Genomic DNA, 12,142 nt, shown 5'->3' on the forward strand with positions numbered 1-12,142 from the left:
AAACAAGAGGCCCAATGGGCCTGCATCGCTCACCTGGTATAAAACTCACACTTGTAACCTTAAAAGTGATCTAAAATAAAGCTACAGGCAAAATATCAGTATTTATGTTCAAAAGACCCTGTTATTTTTTTTTAAAAACATTTCACCCCTGTCATTGAAAGTCGAACAAGGTCATTATGTTGAACACATTGTATAGCCTTTCATCTCAGGATGCAACTTGCAAAGTATAAACATCCTGGGACCCATTGTAATTCATAAGAGGTTGTTTAAAGATTTTAAACAAATTTGACCCCTGTGACCTTGAATATAAGTCAAAGTCATTCACTTTAACAAACATAGTAGTCTTTGATCCCAGCATATGCTACTAGCTAAAAATCAACATCCTGAGCCTTTTGGTTATTCAAAACAAGTTGTTAAAATATTTTAAACATATTTGCTCCTTATGACTTTGAATATGATTCAAGGTCATACATTTAAACGAACTTGGTAGCCCTTGATCCTAGTATGCTACTGACTAAATATCATCACCCAGGGCATTTTGGTTATTCAGAAGAAGTTGTTTAAAGTTTTTAACATGTTTGACCCCTGTGACCTTGAATATGGATGAAGGTCATTCATTTGAACAAACTTTGTAGCCCTTCAGCTCAGCTTGCTACTTGCCAAATATCATCACCCTGGGCATTTTGGTTTTTGAGAAGTTGTTTAAAGTTTTTAACATATTTGACCACTGTGACCTTGAATATGGGTGTAGGTCATTCATTTGAACAAACTTTGTAGCCCTTCATCTCAGCATGCTACTGGCCTTATATCATCACCCTCGGCATTTTGGTTATTCAGTAGAAGTTATTTAAAGGTTTTTTAAGACAATTGACCCCTGTGACCTTGAATATAATTGAAGGTCATTCATTTGAACAAACTTGGTAGCCCTTCACCCTAGCATGCTACTGACCAAATATCATCTCCCTGGGCAGTTTGGTTATTGAGAAGTAGTTGTTAAAAGTTTTTAACATATTTGACCCCTGTGACCTTGAATATAGATGCAGGTCATTTATTTGAACAAACTTGGTAGCTCTTTAAAGTGCCAGGTGAGCTAAAAACATGGTAGTCCTTAATTCCAGCATGTTAAATATCATCATCCTTAGCCTTTTTGAGAAGAGGTCGTTTAAAGGTTTTAAACATATTTGACCCCTGTGACCTTTAATATATGTCGAGGTCATTCGATTGAATAAACTTAGTAGTCCTTCATCCTAGCATGCTACTGGCCAAACAGCATCATCCTAGGACTTTTGGTTATTGAAAAGATGTTGTTTAAAGGTTTTAAACATATTTGACCATTGTGACATTGAATAATTGTCAAGGTCATTCATTTTAACAAACTTGGTAGCGCTTCATCCTAGCATGCTACAGGCCAAATAGTATTACCCTCAGCCTCTTGGTTATTGAGAAGTAGTTTTAAAGGTTTTAAACATTTGACCCCTGTGACCTTGAAAAAGGGTGAAGGTCATTTGTTTGAACAAACTTGGTAGCCCTTCATCCCAGCATGCTAAAGGCCAAATATCATCACCCTAGGCCTCTTTATTATTCAGAATAATTTGTTCAAAGATTTTAACATATTTGACCCCTGTGACGTTGGATATCAGCGAAGTTCATACATTCGAACAAATTTGGTAGCCCTTCATCCCAGTACTAACAGGCAAAATATCATAACCCTAGGCCTCTTTGTAGTTCAGAAGTTGTTTAAAGGTTTTGAACATATTTGACCCCTGCAACCTTGAAAATGGGCGAAGGTCATTTGTTTGAACAAACTTGGTAGCCCTTCATCCAAGCATGATACTGACCAAATATCATCACCCAAGGCCTTTTAGTTACTTAGAAGAAGTTGTTGAACAGTATTTAACATATTTGACCCCTGTGACCTTGAAATAAGATGAAGGTCATTCATTTGAACAAACTTGGTAACCCTTCATCCAAGCATGTTACTGGCCAAATATCATCATCCAAGGCCTTTTGGTTATTGAGAAGAAGTTGTTTAAAGTCTTTTTTACATGTTTGAACCCTGTGACCTGGAAAATAGATGAAGGTCATTCGTTTGAACAAACTTGGTAGCCCTTCATCCCAGCATGTTACTGGCCAAATAACATTATCCTTTCCCTCTTGGGTATTCAGAAGAAGTTGTTTAAAGGTTTTAAACATATTTGAGCCCTGTGACCTTGGAAATTGGAGGTCATTCATTTGAACAAACTTAGTAGCCCTTGATTTCAGGATGCTACTGGCCAAATATCATCATCCAAGGCTGTTTGGTTATTGAGAAGAAGTTGTTTTAAAGGTTTTAAACATATTTGACACCTGTGACCTTGGAAATTGGAGAAGGTCATTTGTTTGAACAAACTTGGTAGCCCTTCATCCCAGCATGTTACTGGCCAAATAACATTATCCTTTCCCTCTTGGGTATTCAGAAGAAGTTGTTTAAAGGTTTTAAACATATTTGAGCCCTGTGACCTTGGAAATTGGAGGTCATTCATTTGAACAAACTTAGTAGCCCTTGATTTCAGGATGCTACTGGCCAAATATCATCATCCAAGGCTGTTTGGTTATTGAGAAGAAGTTGTTTTAAAGGTTTTAAACATATTTGACACCTGTGACCTTGGAAATTGGAGAAGGTCATTTGTTTGAACAAACTTGGTAGCCCTTCATCCCAGCATGTTACTGGCCAAATAACATTATCCTTTCCCTCTTGGGTATTCAGAAGAAGTTGTTTAAAGGTTTTAAACATATTTGAGCCCTGTGACCTTGGAAATTGGAGGTCATTCATTTGAACAAACTTAGTAGCCCTTGATTTCAGGATGCTACTGGCCAAATATCATCATCCAAGGCTGTTTGGTTATTGAGAAGAAGTTGTTTTAAAGGTTTTAAACATATTTGACACCTGTGACCTTGGAAATTGGAGAAGGTCATTTGTTTGAACAAACTTGGTAGCCCTTCATCCCAGCATGTTACTGGTCAAATATCATCACTCTAAGCCTCTTGGTTCTTCAGAAGAAGTCGTTCAAAGATTTGAACATATTTGACCCCTGTGACCATGAAAATTGATGAAGGTCATTCATTTGAACAAACTTGGTAGCCCTTGATTCCAGTATGCTACAGGCTAAATATCATCATCCTAGGCCTGTTGGTTACTGAAAAGAAGTTGTTTAAGTAAAAAGTTGACGCCAGACAGACGGACGCCGCACCATGGCATAAGCTCACTTGCCCTTTGGGCAGGTGAGCTAAAAATGTAGGAGAAAATCTCCGGACAAAAAATCAAATACTGAAAGGGCAATAACTTTTGCAAAAATCGTCGAATAAAAATTCTTTTAAGAGAGGCCAACTTAATATTATGATTATAGTGTATACTAAGTTTCAAAAAGATCGGTCAAAAATGTAGGAGGATATTGCCGGACAAATAAAAAAGTTTACACCGGACGGACAACCCCATACCTTTATACTTCCGTCAAATTTGACGGGCGTATAAAAACTGTAGAAATCAGAATGCAGTTATCTAATAACCATAACCGATCAAGAGTAAAAGAGGCCCAAAGGGCCTGAATCGCTCACCTGGTATTAATCTTACACTTGTAATTTTAAAAGTGGACTAAAATACAGCTACAGGCAGAATATCAGCGTTTGATTCATAATTATAAGAACCTATTAAAAGATATAAACATATGACGCCTGTGACCTTGAATGTTGAACAAGGACATTAGGTTCAACAGAGTCTGAAGTCTTCCACCCAGCATGCTTCTTGGAAAATATCAGTACCCTGGAACTTTTGGTTATACAGAACAAGTCATTTAAAGATTTAAACATATATTGACCACTGTGACCTTGAATATGGGCGAAGGTGATTCATTTGAACAAACTTGGTAGTCCTTCATCCCAACATGTTAATGGCAAAATATCATTACCCTTGGCCTTTTGCTTATTGAGCAGTTGTTCAAAGGTTTTAAACATATTTGACCCATGTGACCTTGAATATATGTCAAAGTCATTCATTTGAACAAACTTAGTTGTCCTTCATCCCAGCAAGTTACTGGCCAAATATCATGATCCTAGGCCTCTGGGTTATTGAGAAGTTGTTTGAAGATTTTAAGACATTTGACTACTGTGACTTTGAAAGTGGGTCAATGTCATTCAGTTGAACAAACTTGGTAGCCCGTCATCCCAGCATGCTACAGGCCCAATATCAGTTCCCTGGGCCTTTTTGGTTATTGAGAAGTTGTTTAAAGTAAAATATTGACGCCGGACGGACGGACGCCGCACCACGGCATAAGTGAGCTAAAAATCACCCTGCTTAACGTTCAGCATTTAGGGAAATGGCAACAATTGGTTAACCCGTTGTCAGTGTAATGTGACTGGACTTATTGATGTGCTGGGTGTCTTCGGCATAGTATTTCAGTGAAATAGCACTATAAAGTCAGATCCGCGCTATTACAAGGAGGCAAGTACACCAACATACCCTGTCTCCTGCATACATACACACTTGCACGCTTACACAACGCACATAGAGGCACGTCCGTAAATGACCTTAGCTGTTAATAGGACGTTGAACTAATTAAAAACAAACAAAACCAATCATAGGAGTCTGGCTGATGCAAGGACGATAAACCCGAAATAAACAAAATCATTGACCAGACATTTCATACAATGGTTGTTTCATCTAATTTACACTGGTTAAAGATGAAAATTTTACATCCAAACCATTAAGGGTGTCTTCCTGGTCTAAGCTTGCGGTTATCCTGGTTTTTGGCAGCCAAAAAATAAGACCATTTTTCGTTCTAACACTTACTTTATTCAAGTTCACATACTAATAAATAAAATCCCTGACCGTTCATACATATATTTAGACCCCAAAATCATATAAAACGGACATCTAGAAGCAAAGATATGTATTTTTTTGATATTCCAGACGACCGGTGGCGGCCATTTTGAATTTTCAAGTCTGGCCGAGTTAGCCCACATTTTCACGAGGTTCACCCCAGCTCATTTTAATCAGCACCCTCAAACTGACTAAAATAAACTTTCAAACCTTGGTACGGGAAAAGTAGTCACGGGACCCCATTGTGGGAACTCTACTATACCCTTTCCATAGACAGTATTAGTAACCTTGGCCCTGACTTTGGTACATGCAAAACAAATTTATTCAAAATATTCTCACACTTGATTATTATATGATAATTGGTCAATCTTTTTTTTTTCAAATGAGTCGCTAGAGCCACGACAGTGTATCTGAACTGGCCGTAGCCTGAGTTTCAACAATTGTTCTGCATGTAGAGATTTAATATCCATATTAATATTTGGAAGGAATATCGAATGGATACTTTGATTTGTGGTAAGAATGCTGAATGCGATTGGAAGTCATTTATCTATTTACTTTTTCTTGGTTTAAACATACAAACGCTATACAATTCTAATTTCTAGTCTAAGTTTTATTAACAAAGAAAACAAGAACAAAAACAATTGAATCTTATTGCAAACACTAAACATAATTGTTCAAATGTACACCATTTGAATTGAATAAATTAAAATAGTCAACATCACTTGTAATCCGATCGCTGAAGGAATCCTATCATAAGCAGGAACCGCTCACAGACAAACTTTGTGAGGGCAATTTCATTATTACCTGTCTTTCGAGAGAGACTCTGGGCCTCTCGAATGATGGCTACAAACACAGACAATAGAATGTACTGGATAAAGAAAACAAACATGACAAAAAAGGTGGGTCCAAGTACAGAGTGTGCCTGTTCGAGCTTGTAGTAGTCTGAAACACCGAGTAGAAAGTTACCGAGGGTTATTATACTGCTTCCCACATCTTTATAGTCAACAATCCAATAACCGAATACTAGGTGTCCAAAGAGAGCGAATGCCATGAAGAAAATGAAAAACAAAAATGCAAAATTCAACAGACTCCCTCTCGCATTCCCCAACGTTTGCATAAGGATGGTGGTCTTAGTGTTGAAGCGGAATAATTTGAAAACTTTCAGAATTACTAACATGACTAAAACGGCCATGATATATGTCAAAACAAAGTCCCAAAACACGGCGGTGTAGAAACTAGTGAATTTGTTGGGTCCATTTTTCCTATATTCCGAGAGAACGCTGTCCACTAAAACAAGTCTCTGAAAAAATAACCCAAGAGTACAATAACCAAGCACAATGATCATAACTTCCATATAATTCCAGGTGTCGGAGAAGTACTCAGTTTTCCGCAATTTAGTGAACTTCTTCACTTCGAAATAAGTGAAACCTATCAGGTACACCAGAAAAAGTGACTCGCATACAGCAACAAAAATACCGAGGTCAGAGTCATAGTGATTCAGCTTGGAGGAGAAAAATTGATAATAAGGCATGATATTCCCTATGTTTGATAGTTCAAATATGATAATGGCCACTGTGAACAGATCAACATTGGGGTTGTAGGAAGTGAACTCCAAGAAAATTGCTCGAGTGTACTGGTCAACCCAGTGCTGGGACCTGAGGTCATTGAGTGCAGTGTGTGCAGCGTCACTGCCTGTTGGCAGCTCCGTGACATAACCTCCCCCAGAATAGGAAGCGAACCTTCCGACAAAAGGAAGCGTTTTTAGCTCCAATGATGAACGATATTTCCAAGCACTGTCTTTGGTTGGAAATTTAGCTGCTTCAGGGAGTGGCCAAGCCCAAGATGCATTAAATGGGCGCCATTCTTCATCACCTGTTGAAAATGGCACTTTACAATCCTGGTCAGGAAACAGCGAAGCATGCAAGCGGGTGTCAACTCTGTAACATTTTATACCTGAAACGAAAGAAAAAAGAATCATACTCATTGGGTTTGGCAAAAAAATAGAACCAGCATCATTCTTGACATTTAAATTATCAAATAAAGTAGATAAATACAAGGGGATTGAAAAGGAAGTCCGCCAAGCTTTGTTGGAGTGCAGACTGATAGAATGGGGTACATACATTCCAACCATTATTCCTATTTGATATGGATTGAAGTTACAAAATGCATCAGTATGTACAAACAACACAATCGGGTACAGTGATAACTAAGAAGCTTAATAAAATTGGTCGAAAATGTTGACAGGAACCTGCGAAAAAGCAAAATGTATAAATTCTCCACTATCAGTTAAAGTTTCTGTAACTGTGACGCTGACTTTGAATGTCTTAACTTGACCTTCGACTGATTTTTATAGTGATTGACATCAGAAACAAAGGTGTGGATTTTCATCAAACTTGGCTGAAAGCCTTAGACAGAACTTTCGGTCAAAATAAATGCACTTTTCCAGTCATCTTTTAAAAATTCTCAAAGGGTGACCTTTAACTGAAATGTATGACATTGACTTTTAATTAGGCTACAAGGAATAATTTCAGAAATATCTGTGCGAAATTCTATGACTATTGGTTAACACTTTAGTCAGAAAGCTGCTGACAAGCCAGATGACAGACGGACCGGACCGACTGACGAAAGATGGATAAACATGATAATGTGACCGGTCGCCCTTTTTCGGGTCCGATGTCATAGTCCGGCCATACGACATAATCGTCCTGGCAGTCACAACTCCAACACCAACATTCCACTTTATTTCCATGTACAGCTTACACAGGTTAATCTAAATGTTGATAATCTTTCACTCTCTCCTTTCTGACTCTCAAGGTCTCTCTCTCTTATACTCTTGATTGATTGATTGGTGGGGCTTTACGTCCTTGTTCCGGTTATAACCGAGCCTAGGACAAGAACTCTCTCAGTCTTGGTTGGTTGGTTGGTTGATGGGTTTATAGACTACACTTCACGGACGAAGTCTGCGTTTTCTGTAGCCTCACTGCCCTCCTATAGGTTCCTTATATACTTGCTACTTGTTCCTCACAGAAGACCTCCTGCTGAGGCTATACTTGCCGATCTCACCCAGCAGGCCATTTGACCAATGTTGTGTTTCTTATTTTATTTTAACCTGAAAATTTATCAAAACTATAAATGTTACAACTGATCTAAATACTTGTCCTGAAAGTTGACATTCTCTGCTTTTTACTGAAGTCTTATACTTTTAACACAAACATTGAACTTAAATGCATTATTGAATTATTTAGTATTTGAACACTTCAAATGACAGTAAAACATATACAGAATCAAAACTACTTGTTTGATTTGAATAATCAAAACAGTTCCATAAACTACACATAATGCTTAGTGTAATTATTTCTCTATTCTTGTATAAAAGAATGAAGCTACATAGAAATAGTACAGTCAACACTCGTTATCTTGAACTCTTTTAACTCGAAGACCCCGTTTATCTCGAAGTATTTCTCCGGTCCCAGCCAAATCTCTTCTTTATCCTAGTAACTAAAACTCTGATAATTCGAACCCTGAAAAGTCGAAAAACTTGGATACCTCGAAGTAAAATATTGGTTTCAATAGCGTTAATCCAGCATCATAACATCGTCTTCTTCATAGTGTTCAAATTTCATTTTGTCACCTATTCCTAATTAATTGATACAAATAAAACGCAAAAGTACAACATCTCGCCATTCTGTGTTTATGAACATCTTTCGTAAGTAGACTAGCATAAAATCGGTAAAACGAAATTACGATAAAGCTTCAGACTGTAATTTGTAAAGTGTACGGACCGTCAAAACCATGTTGTTCATAATAAAAAACAAACTTCATCAATGTTGATCAACAGTATTCTGCACTTACTGCGAGTCCGTTTAATGATTTGTACACCCAAACAGACGACAGTGCAAACCGGAAAATTGGCCACAAAGCGTGGTCATGCATAAAAGAGTTCCACAGTTAAAATCACAACCTAGCTTTACGGGTTCGTGTTTTTACACAGGAGTCAGTATGGCTTTGAAAGTCGATCGAGAGATTTAAGAACAATACGATAATTGCTGTTGATTACATCAAGTTGAGGAGGTGTCAGGTGTCACATTTGGCTTTAATGAATCAATGTGTTACATGTACGATATAAAGTGTTTGTGTGTGTTTTCATGTACAGAATCAACTATGCGTACGCTCCATTACAGTGATTTGTTTTAGACTTGCGCACTTTCATTTTCGCATTGTAACTACGAGGTCGGAGACAGAGGGATAGTTCGATTTTAAATGTAACACTTCAGAAGTAAAACTTGACGGACTCGCAAAGTCTTTCCAGGTCTGCATTTGTATTTGCCAAGTTCTAAACTAGGAAAAAACTACATTTTATCACTCGGCCTGTCCATATTTAATAACGAATTCACAAATGTTTTGATCGCGTTTAAAAACGAAAGTACGTTTTCTGAAATAACTTACTCTATTGTTGTAAGCGTGTTTATTGTAAAATTACATACCTGTATTTGATATACTGATTACGTCTATCATTCATTGATTGATTAGAAGCATAGGCTATTAATTAAACCAACAACTGCTAGTGCTATGTCCAAACAGCAAATTTCATACCAAATACCCGCATAACTCGAATACTCGGATAGGATAACTCGGAAGTTTTCCTACGACCGTCAGCTTCGAGATAACGAGGTCCGACTGTATGTTAAATTGGTTAACAAAAACAAATCAAACCTACACTATATCGGCTGAGGTTCAACTTATCATTTTAATGGTCCCAGTGGGGGAATCCCATTACTGACCATTTGCCCTTCAGCCAGAGGGAGCTGATCATGATCACACAGCATGACCCCCATACAGCTCAACTAGTACTGAATAGGTTACACTTGTGCAGCTAAAACTAATTATTACTTCTCAGATAAATTGAGATAATATGTCACACTATTTCTCTGTCAGTCATAATAATACCGAGATATACTTTGCCAAAGGCGAGTGTATCAATATCAATAAAGTCCACAAAGATAAAAGCTAAATTATGTGTAGTATGGAACAACAACTGCAAACGATGTGACAAATCTGATTAAAACTGTCAATCAACCCAAGATATCACAAAGGGACTTCCAGTAACAGCATTGTGTAAAAAGAAGTGTAATTCCAATTAATGGTTCATCATATCAGTTTTAGTTTCAACATTATCTTGTTTTGCAGAAGTCTCCGCTATTACCGCCTTGCATGACTATGCTGAGAAATAAGGCTGCTTTGTAACCTCCAATCCCCAAATTTGCATATAGCAAGTAAGCTTAAGTAGATGATGTCAAGATACTTTTACTTATTATGTCTCATATATTCAATATATCTGGGTAAAATAATTAATAATTTGTTTTATTTATCAGTTGTGTGAATAATATGCAGTTTAATTAATGTAATATTTCTGCTTCTGTAATGTATTTAATACAAGTACCGTATTTTACCGCAAATAAGCCCCCTCCCCACTTTGGAAAATGTCCAGGGAACAGGGTGTGTGCCTGCAATAATAAGCCCCTCCCTAATTTTGTCTCCATCTCAAAAACAAGAGGCCTAATGGGCCTTCATCGCTCACCTGGTATTAATCTCACACTTGTAATCTTAAAAGTGGACTAAAATACAGCTACAGGCAGAATATCAGTGTGACCCTAAATGTCAAACAATGACATTAGGTTGAAAATGGGTCAAGGTCATTCATTTGAACAAATTTGGTAGCCCTGATTGCTACAGGCCAAATATCAGTACCCGGGGCCATTTGGTTATTGAGAAGAAGTTGCTTAAAGTTTTTTTTTACATATTTGACCCCTGTGACCTTGAAAACGGATGAAGGTCATTTATTTGAACAAACTTGGTAGCCCTTCATCCCAGCATGCTACTGGCTAAATATTATCACCTTAGGCCTCTTGGTTATTTAGAAGAAGTTGTTTAAATGTTTTGAACATATTTGACCCCTGTGACCTTGAATATAAGTCAAGGTAATTTATTTGCACAAACCTGGTAGCTATTCAACCCAGCATGTTACTGGACAAATCTCATCACCCTAGGCCTCTTGATTATTCAGAAGAAGTTCTTTAAAGGTTTTAAACATATTTGAACCCTGTGACCTTGAATATAAATCAAGGTCATTATTTGAACAAACTTGGTAGCCCTTCATCCCAGCATACTTTTGGCCAAATATCATCACCCTAGGCCTTTTGGTTAATGAGAAGAAGTTCCCTTCGGGCCAGGTGAGCTAAAAATGTATGTCAATTCTTGTCTCTGATTTAAGCAAATTAGCTTATTGGATGCAAAACAACATAAACCCAAGTTAAAACAAGAGGCCCAATGGGCCTGAATCGCTCACCTGGTATAAATCTCACTCTTGTTATCTTAAAAGTGGACACCTGTGACTATGAAAGTTTATAGTCTTCAGTCCCGGCATACTTTTGGCTAAGTATCATGACCCTGGACCTTTTGAATATTCAGAACAAGTCATTAAAGGGACATCACATTAAGTCATATTTTTTTTAATGAATGTATGTATTGTATGCACTTCCACTTATGTTACCTCGCTATCCCCATATTCATAGTCCGTTCCAAATGTCCAGTTTGACCACTTGAATTGTTCGGGAAAGCCCTGCTAAAAATAGCGCCGATAACGTCACCCGACTAGGCAGTGTGAGCGAGATGAAACGGTTTCCAAAGGGGCCCCCAGAGAGGAGCCGCTGGGCAACTGCAACTTCTTACCGCACTATGAAACCAAGTATTCAAACTTATTGAACAATAATTATTGCACACTTGCCAATATTCAGAATTTAAATTTATTTAGCTTTAAATATATATTTGTTGCCAATAAAATTGAAGGGATGGGGGCACAAGTTTTTACAATTTATCACAGCCTTCTCCCGTCGTACATTTACAATTAAATGTCAACAATGATAATAGGTATATGTATATAAATATATATTGAATTTAGTACCAGATTGTGACCGGTACAGATGGTACGGGGCGAAACACCTTCCCTCAACCATGGGACAAACCTTTCTGTAAAAAGGAATATTCACGAGACGAATATCCCTTTTCAAATGTTTACATGAAGTGCATATATATGCAATGACAAACAACACGCGTATAAAAAAAGAGAAACGTTTGTGAATTTATTTATTACATTGCACAACTCAATGTCTTTGACCAATTTTTTTTCTAGACCATGCATATAAATGTATGTATACTCTCTTTCCAACTTTCACTGTCTCCATACGCAGGGGCGGGTCCAGGTGAGGGCGTAATGGGCGTACGCCCCCC

General features: G+C 37.6%; 1 protein-coding gene across 1 annotated transcript in view; it reads right to left on the minus strand.

The window, feature by feature from the left end:
* Positions 1 to 4,816: 4,816 nt before the first annotated feature.
* LOC110449923 (polycystic kidney disease protein 1-like 2) overlaps positions 4,817 to 12,142 on the minus strand; it is a 141,469-nt gene continuing 134,143 nt past the window's right edge. The window contains exon 30 of the mRNA XM_021497099.1: positions 4,817 to 6,808. Within this exon, the coding sequence (XP_021352774.1) occupies positions 5,574 to 6,808 (1,235 nt within the window). The 3' untranslated portion in view covers positions 4,817 to 5,573. The remainder of the gene's footprint in view (positions 6,809 to 12,142) is intronic.

The sequence above is a fragment of the Mizuhopecten yessoensis genome, unplaced genomic scaffold (genome assembly GCF_002113885.1).
Source record: "Mizuhopecten yessoensis strain PY_sf001 unplaced genomic scaffold, ASM211388v2 scaffold489, whole genome shotgun sequence".
NCBI lineage: Eukaryota > Metazoa > Mollusca > Bivalvia > Pectinida > Pectinidae > Mizuhopecten > Mizuhopecten yessoensis.